Source organism: Anas acuta, chromosome 6 (assembly GCF_963932015.1).
Source record: "Anas acuta chromosome 6, bAnaAcu1.1, whole genome shotgun sequence".
Lineage (NCBI taxonomy): Eukaryota > Metazoa > Chordata > Aves > Anseriformes > Anatidae > Anas > Anas acuta.
This window is the reverse complement of record NC_088984.1, coordinates 30,709,838-30,727,593: the sequence shown is the minus strand read 5'-3', so window position 1 is coordinate 30,727,593 and position 17,756 is coordinate 30,709,838. Positions and strand designations below refer to the sequence as shown.

General features: G+C 43.2%; 1 protein-coding gene across 3 annotated transcripts in view; it reads left to right on the top strand.

The window, feature by feature from the left end:
• Nucleotides 1-17,756, top strand: part of UBE2F (ubiquitin conjugating enzyme E2 F (putative)) — a 60,319-nt gene that overhangs the window by 20,236 nt on the left and 22,327 nt on the right. For 2 of the 3 annotated variants that reach the window (XM_068686328.1, XM_068686329.1), the window contains 2 exons: nucleotides 1,090-1,160; nucleotides 6,292-6,349. In XM_068686328.1, coding sequence (XP_068542429.1) covers nucleotides 1,090-1,160; nucleotides 6,292-6,349 — 129 coding nt within the window. Of the gene's footprint in view, nucleotides 1-1,089; nucleotides 1,161-6,291; nucleotides 6,350-6,864; nucleotides 7,657-17,756 lie in introns of those variants that run through there. The other variant, XM_068686330.1, reaches the window with a different exon arrangement.

Here is a 17,756-nt window from a genome sequence, read left to right as displayed (position 1 = left end):
GCTCTTTTATCTCGAGCTACCAGCACGGAATAAATACTGCTGCTTTCCCCTTCTTTGAGAGCCAGACATCTTTCAAAACAGTGTGAGGGCGTAGCTGCCGGAAGGTTGGGCTCTTAGAAAGCTTCCAAGGTGAACATTTGGGGATTTTGAAGGTTAAAAAGTTGCATCTCAATATTTTACAGAGATTTTGGGGAACTGAGAAGAAAGCAGCGAGCCAAAACACCACCATGAAGGCACAGCTCTTAGAGCTGCTTCGCTTCTGGGCTGAGGGCGTCTTGGGAGGCAGGAGAGGAAAATAGCTCCCCATTTATCCTACCGCCTTTAATTGAAGCTACGAAAGGACTGGGCCGGGCTGATGGTCCAGTATGCCTGCTGTAAAAACTAATCTGCTTGATTGAAAGCTGCACATCCTCATCTGGAGAACAGGGATGGGATCGTGTGCTGTTGCTTAGCTACTGGCATTTTTATGACCTGTGCTTTGTTTACTTCCAAAAGTAGAGGAAACGAGGCTGTGTTTTAAGGATCTCTATTTCAAAACTCACTGTGCAATTGAGAAATCCGGTGGTCTTGCCTGAAAATAAGTCTTTTTAACTTAATATCTTGAGTTTGGCTATAACTGCCCTTCTTCACATTTTTCTTACTACTCCTATTCACTTACCATTACACCTTCTGCTGTTTTTTTAACAAACCCCCCAAAACTTGGATAAACCTTGTAGAAAAACACTTAATAGTTATGCAGTTCAAATTGTTGTCTTACTAGTTAAGTGTTGAGAAACTAAATAACATCAAGTAGTTTTTGGTTTCCTTTCCCTGAAGGAGTTAGAAGAGTGTAAATTTTCTTGTCTTTCTTCAAAATTGTTTTTTCTAGGAAAAGGCCCGGTACCAGCCCATGATTTGTAAAGAGTGGAGAGAAGCTAAAAGGGCAGAGAAAGCTGGTGTACCTCCTGTAGATTATATTATTGGGGTCTTTAACATGCGAACCTAGGCTGTGAATATCAAATACATTTCCCTTTGCAGTGCTGTGACTTGTAGCAGTGATTTGGCTTTATTTTAAAGAATAACATTGCAATTTGTTTTCTATCTTGACAGCCTCCAAAAGTAAAATGCTTGACAAGAATCTGGCATCCGAACATTACAGAGATGGGAGAAATCTGCTTAAGGTAGCAACAGCGTTTTTTTATGCCTTTGTGTCACAAAATATCGCATGTAATTTTCATGTCAGTATTATTTCTTCAACAGATTTTGGAAATTAGACTGGTGTGTGACCCTTAGGACCACACAAATGTACTGAAAGTGTTCTTGCTGTGCTTTAGAGACTGGGTAGAATCTGGCTCTTTAGGTTCAGTCTTAACATTTTGTTCTATTTAGGGTAAAAGTATAAAATTGAATCTAGAGAATTTTATCTATTTATTTATTTATTTTACTTTTCATCCCTTCATAGATGAATAGTCCCCAGGATCTGAGAGGACCGAAGGCTTTAGTTATTTGATTTCCAAAGGTGTTAAGTGCTTGGAAGCTCTATTTCATAAAAGGAAAACAAATAATTTAACTTTGACAGTAACTAGTCTGTATTTGCTGTTATTTTCACATTTAATATCTGCTAAAAGACACACTTGTTATAGCAAAAGGGATTTTGGTAGGTGTAAGTCAAAACAGGAAGCACGAAAGCTCACTTTTACAAAAGGGACAAGTTTATGGTGTTCTGCCTTTTTGCCTGATAGTAAATGTTTCCTCCTCAAAGTCAGTTTTTCTGAAACTTCGTAAATTCACTGTTCCATCTTGAGTGCTGGATGGTGAAATTGGCCAGAAAGTAAACATAAACAGACATGAGAAGCATGGCCGTCATTTCTCAAGTTAATGGGACATAAATGAAATGAAGCATAAGCAATGGAAGAAAGACTGAAGGCTGCTCTGAAAATCCAAACCAGTTAGCACCATGTGTAGCAAATCAGTGCTTAAAAGATATGTTTTTTTTTTCCCCTCTAGCTTTAAAAATCATTTTAGTGCTGTGAACGAGGTCCTGGCTACAAATGAAGCTTTCTCAGGGTAGTCTCGCCTCGGACAGCTCAGCATGTACCTGGTGTTGGACAGGGTCAGAGCCTGGATGGTGTTAGCCTAAAAGACTGAGTAAAGGTGTGAACAGAGGAGCTGTGTGGAACCAGTGAGCAAGAAATGCTAGATACCAAAAGATAGCTGAAAGTTGAAGCTCTGCCTGCAGTGCTGCGTCTTCCGAGGTTAAACAAAGCCTCCCTGCACTCTTGAGGATATTTCAATGTTTCGAGTCTTAAAAATGGTTTTAATTATGACAGATAAATGTGGTGTTGGAACATCATAATTCTGCTTAATGAAGTGAAGTCATTTCTTTGGCATCTGCACTGAAATGTCAGCTTTATTTGATTGTCAGATACTTAAGCATATTAAACCTTTGAAATGTCTTACCATTTAGATGGAAAAGCTAAAATAACCCCGACTACTTTATGCCTGTTATAACAGAGAATGCAGTCTATATATAGTACCTGCAATCAACTTCTACCAGGGTATTTACATAAAAATAGCTTCAGGTATTTTTTTTAAGCAGCAAAAAAATTTAGTACCAGTATTTTTCCATCTGTTTTCTGCTAAACACACCTTACACCATGGTATGTCTTGGTTTCATAGGTAACGGTCCCCATTTAAAAGACAGCAAATGATTAAATTTGCACCAAGTTTTGGGCACAAAAAAACATTATTCCTCTGCTGTATGAATTGCAGCTACTCAAATTTGGTCTGGACCGTAATTAAGGATGTTGTTTCCACTCCACATGTGGATAGGAAACATCGAGATACCCAGAAGGAAAAGGCAGTGAGCTGCTCCGTGTTGGTGGATGTGTCCTCCTGCCACTGGTGCCCTGAGTTCATGGCACGGTGTTAAAGGGTGATGAACGCAGAAGTGTTTGGAACTGACGAGTTGTATTATCACGGGTATATTATCATATAACTGTATTATCATACCTTAATTCAAGCTTACCTCGCCTGATGCTTTGTGCTGGCTAAAGGAACCAACGGCTCACAGAAGGCTGGAAGAACCTCAAAGCCCATCCAGCCTGGCCTTGGGCACTGCCAGGGCACCCACCACTTCATTTTCTCCAGGCAAAACAATATGAAAAGCAACACTTCTGTTGGAACTAATGCTTTGTGTTGATAAACATTTGTCTGAGATGTTCATGTAAAGCAGTCATCCTCTGGGACTGACCCCCCATTACAGTATCTTAGTTTTTTCTTTTTAGTTAAGCTATAATTGTGTCAACTGGTGTTTCAGAAAGTTTTCAGCTTGCTAGAGCCGTGTAGTTCCCAGCTCAGTAGTTGTTTCTGCGTAGTTTTTTTAGGCTGCTATGTATTTAAAAAGAAACTTCCTAATTTTTTCTCCACACACAAGTGAAGTCACAGCAGGAGAAGGTATTTGTGGAAATGAATGCAGAACAGAGGGCAGAGCATTCCGGTGGCTGTTTTGGTTACCGTACATTCAGAAATAGTGAGCTCACCATATTCCCACGGCAACTCAGATACAGGGACTTGAAATCCTGCTCTGGTGAGGTCTCCTTAGCGGTATCAGAGCTGAGGAGCAGTTCCCACTTCCCATCACCGAGGGTGTGCTTGGCTTCTGTCCGATCTGACTACAGCTGGGAATGCTCTTTCACCGATCACCCCAGTTCCCAGGTAGGTTACCTGCCTGGTAAACTGCTCAGACCCTGGCACTTCCCCTCCTGTCTCTTCTGCAGCAGTGAATGCCTTTAGTAACCAGCTCTAGGGGGCTGAAGTGCTGCTGGAACTGCAGAATTTGCTTATCCTTCCCTCTCTGGAGGCACACACATGTTCTACAGCATCACAAAGAAGCAAATAAGCCTGGTATGATGCAGCCAAGTCCTGGCAGTTTTACAGTAGTGACTTCAAGTGAAAAACCTGGTGGGTTTTCCAGCCCATCGGGTGTCCCAGAACCCTGCTAGAACAGGTGGCTCCTGTAGCCTGGCTGGGAGCTTGTTGAGGGCAGCATCTTGAAGCAGCAGGTGGAGGAGGAAAGCTCTGCAGGTTGTGTGATGTGAGAACTCGGTGCTAAGCAGCTCCTCCGTGGCAGCAGGACTCATCCCCTTTGAACAGGAGCTACCCGCAGAGGCTTGCTCATCCCCTAATTCAGGCTGTACTTGGCTCCTTTCTGCTGGCTTTGGTCTTCCTTCTGCTGTTGGTTCGTGTGAAGTGCTGAGAGCAGATCGCCGTTCAGATCTCCAAGCTGCCTGGCAGTTGTATCTAGGTCAACTTCATGGAGAACGTGAGATGCAATTTCTAGGCACCCTGCACAGAAAAAGGATTTGCTTCGGGGCATAATGATTGCTCCCAATCTGTAGGAAGAAAGAGGATGCTGCTCTAAAACCGAATTACATCAGCAGATCAGAAACAGGAGGCAAAGGTACAATTATCTGTCGTCACTGCTTTCCTGCTAGAGCTCTGCGAGGGGTATGAGTGTCTCCTCTCCAGGCCTGGCTGCTGAGCATCCCCAGCTGGAGATTCGCACAGAGAGGAGCTTGGGGAGCTTGAAGGATGTTAACGAGGCTTGGCTGATGTGCTCAGGCACCTTGAGCTCTCTCGGTGGATACTCTCAGGCTTTTTTATTGTATGTGTTCACTTACTCCTCGTTCTTAAGTTCGCAGGGAGCTATGTATGAGCAGGAAGAGGGGAGCAGAATTCAGAGCAGCAGCCAGAAAGGAAGCTCAAAAAGCCCATTATCTCCTCAAAATCCGAGAATCCTGGCTGTTGCCTGTTCAGTATCATTTTTGCTAAGACTTCTGTAATACAGACAAAAGACACAGCCACAATATGCTCTTTTTAATGTTATTTAAATTAGTTTGGGGCCGTGCTTGTGTTAATGGCATGTTTAATCTTTTCAAAGGCACAGAAATGAGATTAGCAGCGCAGTTAAGATGGGATAGTCTTGACTAGTGCATTCATCCTGGTCCTAGCATCTGTACAGGGAACCAGGAGTAATGTTGCACAAAAAGAGTAATTTAAGACTATTTCTCTTTAACCCTGGTACTTCAGTAGTAGAAGCTACTGTTGCTGATGAATTTTTGTGCCTCGATACTGTATGTTTTCAGTTTGATTGCTTCTTAACAGAGGAAGACAGAATTGTGAGATGATGCTTGAAGTTTTCCAGATCCTCTTCCTTATTCAGATGATTGCCTTTGCTCTCACAAACGTGAGCAAGAGTTCTTTTGTCAATTTTCCAAGACTTTTGAAACTTCTAAATTGTGTGCTAGGCTGCAGTACTTCTCCGAACTGCTGCTGGATTTACCAACAAAAGGTCCAGGAATGCCCAGCCAACTGAATGCACCTCAACGCTTTCATCTTGTAAATGGGTCAACAATTTCGGTGGACTTAATATTTAACATGACAGGCAGGTTGTGTAACATTCCTATACGGTGTGCCTGCACGTAGGAAAGTCCATGCTTTATTTACATTGATATAAATGATAAGGGTGTGTATTACAGTTCATAAGGAGCTCTTTCCTTCTGTAGCAATCTGTTTCTCACAGACTAATTAACAAAGTGCTTCATGATTTCAAGCTGGGGGTACGTGCGGTATTGAGTTTGCCTGTAAAGCCTTAAAAGGCTCTGCACACCATGCAGCTCACCTTCTGGAAGATGAGAAGCTGCCTCTGAGATTCTTCAGAATTCCCTGGCACACATCTGTCAATGTTACGACTGTCACAAAACCTTCCTGAAGAGACAAACCAGAGCTATTTAATTTTCCTCTACCTGATTTTGAGCAGCTAAAGTCCTTTGACAGAAGAGGGTACTAATCCTCATTGCTGCTAATTAGTTATCCCTCCAAAAAAATCCTCTTCAGGGGATCGAATGTGGCAGGACATGGTGCCTCCCAGCAGATTTGCTCTGTTGGCGTGCTTTGGTCTGGCACCAAAGATGAACGTGTTCTGGACTGGGGCACACACGTGTGTCTTTGTGCTCAGGGGAACAGAAAGGCTCAGCGTCAGGCTGTGTCGTGAGGACTGCTGTCACACTTGGTACACTTAAACAAAATAATTTGATTTTTTTTTTTTTAACAAAGCCGAGCTCAGATCAGGAAACCTGTAATGAGCTCTGTGCAGAACGTAGTTCTAGGACACCGGTATCAGATGTAAGAGGTCTGTAACTCTAACAATGCAATTTCTTCCAACGGTGTTAATGCTTTCTAAGAAGTCTTCTGACAAAGTTTAACTAGAAGTTACACTGTGTAATACGTTTGTCTTTTTTTTTTTTTCAGTTTATTGAGAGAACATTCAATTGATGGCACTGGCTGGGCTCCAACTAGAACGTTAAAGGTACCGTTTCCTTTTAGATACGTACCTCAAACTAGATGTACCTTTTCAGATACTTTTATGGACTTGCAGAGAGACAGGTAATGCAGTTTGCTCTAGAAGCAGCTGTGTGGTTTTGTAGTTTTTCAACTTCTGCTGGTGACAATACTGAAACAAGTACAGTGCTGAGTTTAGAAACTTCTGCTAGCTTTAGTGTAGCTGATTTGACTGATAAAAAGTTTAAAAGAATGTTAGGACTATAGTTGACCCCAAAAAAACACTCAGTAAAGGTGATCTGATTTCTTCATAGTTTTTAAACCCAGGCAACAAATACAAAATGTCAGCAGGACTAACAGTAATCCATAGCCCTCGCAATTTCCATTGCATTTACAATTCTGACAGATCAATAGGCTGTCTCACAAACTTTTTTTTTTGCATAGAGAAGATTGGGGAGGTGTAAAGGGCACAACGCATTTGGGAGAAACACTACATGGCGCATACAATTAAGCTGTACTGCCTTGAATTTTGTTTCATCCCAGGTGTTTGAAGGAGTGAGCAACGTGTCTGCACTTAAATACTGTGTAATTGAGGTAGTGTTGGTTGTTCTGATAACTCCAGGAGGGAACTAACTGCCACCAAGATCACAGAATGGCTTCAGAGGTTGCTCCCCCAACAGCTGGGTGACGCTAACAAGTCCTGAGCCATAGCTCCGATATGAAATGCTCTTGGGGTGGTCACTGAGGACATCTGCTTCAGTGCAGGGACTGCTCCTGTCTGGAGATAGAAGCTGCTTTGTTGTCCATTTGCTGTGTGACCGTGCTGTCAGAAGTCTTTGCAGAGCATTGAGCACTAATTTCTGTAGATCTTAACAGGAAACCCGACAGAATTGCTTCTCAAGGAGCACTAGCTAGGTCAATAAAGGGTACACGTCAGGTGTTTTTCTTTTTAAAAGGCAAATTGAAAAAGAATTTTATTGAATACTTAATCTCCTTTTTGGAGCTATGCAACCTACTTGTCTCTAAAAATCTCTTCATGAGTGATCTTATTTCCTGTAAAAGTGAAGTACAATCAGTCTGTGTTCTTCTGTGTTTTTTTTCTCTTTGCTTATTTTTCATCAGTAAATATGATTTTTTATTAGCTTAAATCAAGACACTGGGTAATTAAATTAACTGGTTCTGTTCCTGTATTTCATTCCCAGAGGAAGCTTTTGGACTACAAATGTTTAAGCTTCAGACAATTAGAAAATTACAATGCCAATATTACAACTCGACAGGAATGCACATAGATTTTTCTGTTCTAACTTTGTTTATGGTATTTCCCCTGGGAGATTAAAGTACTGCTGTGTGTTAAGCCCATGGGTGCCAGTAATTATTGACACTGCATTTGACTTCCTATCCTCAGCAAGGACGGAAGATGCGTATTCATTTTCTTTTCCGTTCTATTCTTGCATCAGTTTACTAATTGCATGTGATTGATTTCAAAGAGGAAACATCCTGGAATCTCAGCTACCAGGAGAGTCAAGTTACTTATTATTTAAGTAAATTATTTATGAAGTAATTTAGGGCGTTTTTACCTTCCATAAGGTAAAGTGAAATAAATCTAGCATCCCATCTGGATTTTCTTACTCCCATTGGACATTGAAGCACCACAAATGCAAGGTCACATTTTAGAGCTTAAAATCTGTAAAGTTTATCGGAGAGTCCATTTTAAATATGCAGTTTCAGTAAGTGTTCTCTCACCAGTTGTGTGATCTCTCCCTGTGATTTTTGACACATCACAAAGCAGAATTACTGCCCGTCGGTCCTGACTTCAGAGTTGTGCCTCTGCAGAAACGTGGTGATTGCATCGTTGCTCTAACAGGAAAATAGCTTCAAAAAACATGCAGAAATAGCCACTGGGGATGTCGGGAAGCTGCAAGCTCTATTCCCAGGGTGGTGCTGTTGAATTTGGTGTCCAAGTGCTTGGATTGCAGGCTACATGCAATTCTGAGCTGGAAAACACAGAATTGTGCTGGTTTATCTGCAGCATAGCCACAAAAACACGGGATTTGCCATCCACATGAATCATTCTCTGGTAGGTACGTGATCACTGCACACCAGAGAATTGCGTGGAGCAGTGTGCGAGGGTGACTGGTGGCAAACTGGAGCCATTTGATCCGACACGGCTGGCTTTTATCTCCGCACCCACTAATCCAGCCTTCCTGAATCCTTTCCAACACTCGGGCACCGTGGCTGGGAGGACATAGCTCATTTCCCCAGGCTGAATACCATGTGAATTTGCGCAGTAGCACTATGGAAAATACCCAGTCCTGGCCAGTGGCAGATGTGAAAGTCAGTGTTTTGTACTCCAGTCACTGAGAATACGAAGGCAGCCTGGTTTTGTGGAGGAATAGTGCCCGACTTTGTCAAGTACAGTGCTCTGAAATACTGCTGAAATACTTTCTTGGAGAATGGGCGGGATGTATTGGGTTTCTACAACAAATACTGTCAAACATTACTGATGCAGCCATTCTGAGTGCATTAATAAAGCCATTTAAATGGATAACAAAAACCTCAAAAGCCACAGGCAGAAACCAAACCAGCTTGGTTGTAGGTTTTCTGCTACCACATCCATTCGTATGTTACATGCTTAAACTTTCAGAGGACCCAAGCTTTAAAACTTTCAGATTGTCCCATCTTCCACATCCTTGCGGTGGCAGCAGAGCTCTTGAATGAAAAATCCTTTGAAATAAACTACTGTGACTTTGTTTTTTTTACACTTTTGGTATCAAGCATGGTGCTTTCTTCCACTTCCCATTGCCGAACATGTTGCCACGGACTGCAGGGAGGTGCAGCCTGTGTGCTAAGGAAAGGAGCTAAGGAATGTGCCTGGATTAGATGCGTTCCAAGCAAGTTGCAAGGAAAGTTGTTTTTTTAACCCTGAAGATAATCACGGGTGGGTTAATATTTTTAAAACAATCTGTATTTTAGCACCAGTGATGCAATTGCAAATATTGTCTGTATCCATGGAAACACTCCTGAGCCCTAAATTCTCAGATAACTTCTGGTAGCAGCTTGCTCCATAGAGCAGGGACTGTGTAAAAACCAATGCACTACTTCCTGACTGATCCTCCTGGGTAATCTTTTGCTTCTTTAGAGCCAGGAAGAGCTTGCTCACCTTTTTGTCTCTGAACCATGAGGTCCTGCATTGTTTTACTTGCATGCATCTCTCTAAAATAGTGTTCAGAAAGCGGGGGGCTGCAGAAGCCACTTTATGCCGCTGTTGGGACTAGCTGGGTAGTTTGCTTTCTCCTTTTCTAGGTCTAATGGTCTAAGCTGGACTTACCCAGGTGGAAAGTGAATAGCTTTAATTGATGGCTTTTAATTAATTAATTTTTAATTAATGGTTTTAATTCATTCAGTTCTCAGATATTTACTTTACTAAAGCTACCAGCTTTTAAATAGATACCTGCTGTGAAATAGCAATATTACCTTTGCTTTGACAGCCTGCTTCTTGTACCCTCTGTAGTTCCAAATTTGGACTCGAAAGTACTTCATTAGCTCCTGTTATTCCCCAACAAACATCTCCTCGTGCCGTGTTCACCATAACTATCATCTGCCTGTTTAAGGCAGCCCCCCGGCGCTCATCAGCCTTCTCTCGAATGTTTGTTTTGACTTTGCTGTGAAATTATCTCGGGCGATTGATTAAAAAAAAAAAAAAAAAAGTGGATCCATGTATTGTGATTGCCTAATTGGTTCTAAAAGTCAAGCTGTTTCTTCTGCAATTACCTCCAACGAGCTACAACTGGAAATTGGTCAGTGACTGATTTATGAACCATAAAAATAATCAAAGCACTTATGTGCAACTCTGACTCCAGAGGGCTGCGCATGGTGATGTTAAAAACAGTGTTTTAGAATTAACGATGAACATTCAAGGGAGTATTTGGTCTTTTTCTGTAGGGTTTTAATGTTTGCTGGTAGGATGCATATGCATTTCAGTTCTTCGTTAAGGTATTTTAAAGAGCTGGTTTTGTTGTGTTTGTGGCACTGCTGTCAATAGAGATAAGAACAGGAGAGGGAATCATCAAGGTTTTCTTGAGCTGTTGCTGTGCAGACAGCTTTTGGTACCATCCTGTAGGAAAACAATACTTCTTTTCAGCAATTAATTTCCCATAGCTTCAGTTACCAGGCTAAGAAATATCTGTTTGTGTTATTAGATAATTCCTTTAATACCTTTTTTATTAATTATGGCTCATTTAAAATTAACTACCATTATTTGAAGTTTGTCCTTAAGAGGTTTGCTTATTTAATTAGCAATTATTATTAGCTGGGAAAATGTCCTATTTGTATTTGTTCTGCCGTTGTCTTCAGGCAGTGAAGTTACCTTATTTGAAATCATGCAAATGTCAAACTGCAGTGTCGTGGAGAAATAAATCAGAAGGTCCTGGCTTAATTTTTCCACTTCCCAATGTTTAAGCACAGTTTTAAAAGCTTTGGTGTAAGCACAAAGCCTTCATTCATTGTCTTAATGAAAATAGGTGGTCTGCTGTCAAAATTGTATGCAATTAGCGTAGAGGAGTCTTTTAAACTGACAATGACTGTCACTGCCTTCAAGATGAAGAGGAAAAGAGTAAGCCTGTATGTTCTGTGCTCTTCTAATTCAATTCTTGCTGCTGCTGCTCCTTCTTTCTCAGCCAGCATTGCGGTAACGCTGTTTGCTGTCACCCTGGCAGAATCACTCCTGATTCGTGTTGTGCTATTGATTTCTCCAAATCCCACCTTGCAAAGGGCCTTCCCGCTGTATGCAGAAGCATCAAAGCACCTGCTTGTGAAAGCTGCCTTCCCAGATGGAATATGTTCATCCCCCATACTGGCAAAGCAAGGAAGAGAAGTGTGCCAAAGGAAGAAAACTGAAGGCTCGACGGTTGTACCCAAGAGCACAGATGCCAGCTCTTACCGCGCAGGAGGATCAGAACGTAAGGCACAGCTTTGCAAGGAGATTCCCGATTTAATGAATCTTACAGCCAGCTTCTGGGATCTTCTTGGATGTGATTATCAAGGTTACAAACCTGAGCTTCTGGAAAATGTATCCCCTTTGAAGGTATCTTTAAAGGAAAGGAAAGCAAGCCTGCTGGTTGCTGAGTGTCCCTGAGGGAAAGGGTGCTGGTCTGCCACGTATGGTCCCTGTCCCCACAGGTCCTGCTGACAGCTTCCCTCAAAGCACTGGGAGTATTTGTAGTGTTTTCCCTTCACGTGGGCTGAAAAGAGCAGTGAAATAGCCAAATATCTTGCAGTGTCATCTCTCCCCAAGCCCTGGAGATGAGCAGGGGTGTCTGGGTGTCTGCCTGGCTGGTTGAAGAAGGGGATTTCCGCTGAAATTAAGGCTTTTCCAGGTCTCGTTTTGAATGCAGTGCATCTGCAGGCATCTCAACATCACTGCATTTCTTCATCTCCTTCCCACGGGCAGCTCCTGGTCTGGCTGCGGGCTGCCTGCCTTCAAGCTGCAAACTGCTGCGTGTCGAAACCAAAGCAAACTCCTTCAAACCTCTGCTCTCCTCTCGTCTCTGCAACAGGGACGGAGCCCCCAGTCGTGCTGCCCGACGTGTCGCTGCTGAAGCCACCTGCCCACGGGCTGCTGAGGAGGAAGAGGGACCCGTGGCAGGTTACAGCAGCCCAGCAATAAAGCAAGCGGATAAATAAAGAAGAAACAGTAAATTTAGCAAGCAGGCAGCAGAGGCAGGTCCAGGAGAGAGGCTTTGAACCGGGAAAGGGTGGGTGGGTTGGGAACCAGGGCAGGAGGTGCACCATTCTTCTTCCAAATATAAGTGCCTTGGTGATGGAGGAGCTCCAGGTGGTTCAGAGCCTTCTTTCTGGTATAGTTTGGAGAGTGTTGCGGGCTGTTACACAGGGATTTCTGAACATCTGGGGTGGTCATGAGTAAATTAGCTGGTTGCAGCTACTGCAAAAGGCACAGCTTTGTCACCAGTTACCTTTCCATGGTTCGTGTCTCCTTCTGTGAAGAAAGTCATCAAAAGGAAAGCGCGGTGCAAAAGATTGCTGTTTTTTCAATATCTTTGCTCTCTAAAATGCTTAAAATGTCCATTGTTGTTGCTTTCACTATTTCCTTTTCTCCTCCACCTCTAGAAATTGAATAAGCAGCAGACAAATGCCATCAGACCTCTAGTGTTCATTAAGGAGAAGTTATAAACCTCTGAATATGGTCTTCTGGGTAGATCTGACACGATTGTATTTTTCTCAAAATAAGCTTTGGGAAGTTTTTCTGCAGGAGCACGTTGTGTTGGAGCTTGATTTTATAAACCTGTTTTACCAATTTTGTCAGGTTTGATTTTCTCTCCGTACGTGCCCAAACCGGTGAAAATACTTACACAAATCAATCTCCTGTGATAACCTCTGCTTCACAGAGAAAACTTCTGCAAATCCTTTTTTTTTTTTTTTTGCTCTTAAAGGGCTCTGGCATTTAAAATGTATTTAAATATTTGCTTTAAACACTACCGCTGTTATAACTCGCGCTTTTTTAGAGTGATTCAGTAGGACAGTGCAGTGCATTGTAAGCCTAATTAAACTCTGCTTGTTTTCCCCAAACCGTTGATTTCTAAAATGCCCAATTTGTGTTGAACTTCAATCAGTTGAGTAGTCTGGTCTCCAGAGGGCGATCGCTTCGGCATACATAATCAGCGTGGAGTAGTTCATTAAGAGTTCCCCTGGGAACAACTTCCCCCGGATTATCTGCTGGCTCCCGAGTAACCTTGGGGACAAAAGTCAAGGAGTCAGGAACAAAAGTAGGGGATTTGAGCTGAGCACTCCTGCCTGCTTGGCAATGCACAGCTGCCTTAGCCTGGGAGAGGAACAGACGATAATTGTTCCTATTTGCTTCCCTCCAGTATGTTTGAGTACAGAAGCAGCCTTTCTCCTGTTTGTGTTTTTTTTTTGTGTTTGCTAACTGGGGCAGCTCATGCCATTTAAGTTCCCCAGAGCCCTCCAAGTGAGCTGCTGGTGTGGCTGGGGCTGCAAGCACATGAGAAGAAGCCAGGTTGTTGCTGGGATAGAGGAAAGCTGACACTCCCTACATCCCCTTACTGCAGGTGGAAGCGATGTTTCACCCGGCACGGGCATTTTGCAAGACATTTTAGCAACGTTACCTGCAGGATTAGAGGAGCAGGACAGGGGAAGCAATGTTAAACGCAGACTTTGTGATTGGGAGAGGACTGCTTAGGAAGGAAGTGTGTTTTTTTTTGGTGAACCAAGAAGTTCTGCCACCTCTGGAATGAAAACTTGGTATTTTCTAAACCCCACTGATAAGTTTTGGGCAGTCAGTTGCAGGTTAGTGGTTGCAAATAGGTGGTTAATCCGTGGGGAGAAATGCAAGATGTTCATGGAGGCATGTTGAAGAGGCAGAAAGAAGTCCTCCAGCCCCTAGGGAAGGTGGGTGTGGGTGGGATGAAGGATGCTTGGCACTGCAGGCTGAGATGGAGAGAGGAAGAAGAGCTGACAGAAAGTGAATGGAGCTGGAAATCATCCTGGGCTGGTTCACAGGCAGAGAGGAGCGAGCTGCCCCCTGGCTTTCTGCATGCTGAGTTTGCAGGTGGGATTTTCCCTTTCCACATGCTGAGCTACGAAGCCTGGCATGCGTTTTACAGGAGCTGCTACTTCACTTTTTGAAGTCTCCCATCAGACATCAGCTTGTTGAAGTGACTGCTGCTGCTGCTTTCATCGATCGGAATGGGTTAAACTGTTTGTACATAAAAAATGGCTTAGCAAAGGGCTTTAATTTAATTAGTCTAATAGATCAGAAATCCTCCTTGAATCTCTAAAGAAGTTTCTTTGAGTGGAAGTTCATTAGCTGCTTTTGTCTGGCCTGTTCCCCGCTTAAATTAATGTACTACACATACTTTGCCTGCTCAAGGAAAGCCTTAATTTACAATTTCCATGTTTGCTCGCCCTTCAAAAGAACTGCTGTGTGGCTGTTTTCCTCCAGACATCCGAAAGCCGGAGCTGAAGGCTCGTCTCTGACATGGTTTCAATGGCATCGCTTCTGTGAAGTGGTTGTGAGATCGGCCACGTGCGGTGCGCTCTGACTCACTGAATTAGGGCCTCCTGCGAGCGCAGGGCTTGGAGAGCCCCCAGCCTCAGGAGAGGCTGCTTCAAAGGCTGTACTTAGCGTGCTGCCTCTTTGCTCTTGAACTTTAAGCGTCGCTGCAGCGGTGGATTTTTTTTTCCCACTCATTTGGCGTGCCAGAAATAAACCTGCGGGCAGGGATTTCCTCTGACTTCTCCCTCGGATGCAACACCGACTTGCCCACGAGTGAAAGGGGCGGTTGCAGAGGGTTATTTCCAACAGCCTGTTGATCTCGGAGCTGCTTGTGTTGCTTGACTTCACCATCGACACAGTTACAGCGCCGTGAAAAGGATGCTTTTCCTCCATTACACCCTTTTTTTCACTTATACCCTTTTTTTCACTCACACTGGGGATTCAACCTGCTGGGCTCCTTGGTTCAGGTGTGATATTTGCAGCTCCCAATGAATTTAATTCCCAGAAGGGAATTAAAAAAAAAAATGCCACCACTCATACCTGTGATGCTAAGCACATGGAAGCAAATAGAAAAAAATCATGGTGAAGGACACAGCCTCTCCAGTTTGCACTGTGAACGTGCAGATTCCCGTGCTTGATTCTCTTTTAAAGGTGTTTTTTTTCTGAAGTTTTGGGAGTGAGAAAAGTGTTACTGAAGCAGAGCAGCATAAAGGCACAGATACTTAAGATCTGAAGGCAACCCCAGCCCCACGTGTGTATGAGATAGTCATTAAAATTCTCGTGCATAAAAACTTTCTGCTTTCAGAGCTTTTCAGCCAGAAGTTCAGTGGATGTTTGTAGCCAGGGCTGATACTTTACATTAAAGGAGAACTGAAGTTGAGCTTATTTGAACTGTTCAATCTGTTCTTTGCCTTGCAAATCCATTCAGTTGGGCAGGAAAACATAAAACATGAGGCATTGGGGCTCATCTGCATGCAGCTCGCAGCTCTGCCGAAGTCCATAAAGCCAAGTGATGATTTTTGCAGTACAACACTGTCACGTTTTGCAAATCCCAAATGCTTGTTTCACTGCTGCTCAGCTGTTCCACCCCACCTCGCTTTCTCAGTACCCTAGATTGAAATCTGGGCTAGCCTCAAGCTCCTGACAAGTGTTGTCCTCTAGTAATAATTTAGCATTATTTATTACAGAACCCTGCAATGGCATCAAATGAATCCAGCAAATCCTAAACCTTGAATAGGTGGAAACATATTTTAAGAATCTCACACACGACTTGTTCAGTAAGAATAATAATCCTCCTTTTATGCTTTTTGGTCTCTAGAATGGCTGTGAGAACATACAGCACTTCGAAAGCTTACAGCCTTAGAGAGGGTTTTGCTATTTTTTAATATGATTCTCTGCAAAGCCAGCTTGAATTAAATAATCAAAAATCCTGAAGCCTTAAAAACAGGGTTTGACATCAGAGAATTTGGGAGCAATTCAGGGAGACGTAAAAATGTGGTGTTTACTAAATGATGTGGGAGACAAAACTGATAAAAATTACATTTCTGTCTTGAGCTGCACCATCTACTTGCATACGGTGCAGCTCGGGACTGCTTGTTTTGGAGCAGAAGCGGTGCTGTTGGGGGGTGTGAGCCTCCTCTTGGGGAGGCTTGGGGAAACCTGAGGCTGTAACACTTGGAAAGGACACCTGAAAGGTAGGAGGAGGAGATGAGCTGATCAGGATCTTAGAAACCATGTGAATGAGTTGCTTTTTTGGCTTTTAGCCGTGCTGGTAGCTAACAGCCATAAAGGCTTTGCAACCGTGGCAGTGCCATCTGGGCATTCAGGCAGGATTTGGAAACAGGCAGACCCCGGTGCACTAGGGTGAGCTCCTTGTACCTCTTTTGGATGTTTCCTAACACTCAGGATCCTAATTCTGCATGGCATTCCCCAGCCACAGCCTGCTGCTACATGCTGTGGACAGAAGACATCCCTTAAAAAATTAATCTGGCTTCTTCGAGAGGAGGAAAGCAACATCACCGTGCTGTGGTGCTGCCACGGCAGGACAGAGGAGGGGAAGCTCAGACCTTTGTGGCTGTCCAGGCTTCAAATATACGGGGAGCTAATTTTTAGATATCTCAGGTGTGCCCTTTTTTTTTTTGCAGTTTGTGTTCATGCTGTCAGGGAGGGTGAGGAATATATTTGAAAGAGTCACTGTCCTCGCCCCAGCTGCTGGATTCAGAGGCTCCATTAGGAGAAGACACAAACTAGAAATCCTCGGTGGCAGTGTCAGCAATCCCGGGCAGCTTGGCGGCAGTAAAAGTAGCTGCACTGAGCACCTGGTTTCTGCAAGATCAAAGGAAAATGGGGCTGTAAGAGGCTGTTGTTCAGATAACGCTGACATGGTGTCTTTTGCATTAGGACATAATTGGATAGCTTTTTTAGGGGATGTGGATTTCTGTGGTCCTCCACTTTCAGCTAATGTGCCCAGAACAGGAAACAAGCAGAAATACACTCATTTATTGGGTCTTTTTGGCTGTGGCTAGGCACTTTTTCCTTTGCGGCTATATTGTGAAGGGTGCATATTAGCCATGAAACAATTAACGGGCGGTCTTTGTCCCAGGGCGTGCAGCACTGAGCTTGCACGTTTGCCTGGTAGGTCTGAGCTCCAGTGCCCAGGCTTCACTGGGGTTTTGCAGCAGGGAAGTTCAGTTATGTTGCTGCTAAAGAAAATATTTTTTTCTCTAAAAAGTCTTGGAGTTGGTGGTGGGTGATCCTTTTGAGCCTGTAATAATTACTTTTTGTGCGTTGTCTTAAAACTTTGTAATTGAGGGTGTTGACTCCTAGGTCAGTGCTAACAGACGTGTTTTGGAGATGCACGCCCCAAAACAAGCAGCATTTGCTGACACCAAATGAGGGAACATTTGGAGACAGTTTCCCCTGAAGCTTCCTGGTTTTAGCAACTGCAAATCCTCTCTATTGAAATATGTTTAAAATAGATGCTTAAAGGCAAGAAAATAATTTGAGACATAGGCTCACGTGAGGATGGTGTCACTGCTCATACTGCATCACTCTGTTTTCTCTATCTTGACACAGTTTCAAATATTTGTCTGATATAACTTTATTTTTTTAATTATTAGACTTGATTGCTAAAATAAGTTTCATACCCATGGTTTGAACTAAGCACTGCAGTTCTCAGGCGGTGATGTACAAAGTATTCCTCCTCTCCTTGTGCAGAGAAGCCACGGGAATAAGGTTCCTGTGTGCACAGGAAGAGCTGAACTTTTATTTGAGTGTTGTTTTTTTGGTGACTTGTAAATATCAGGCATCCATGAGATGTGGAAGCTTTTACAGTATTTTCATTTATATTAGCAAAAGGCCTTAATCTAGATTTAATTTCCAGGAATTTAATGGATTAATATTT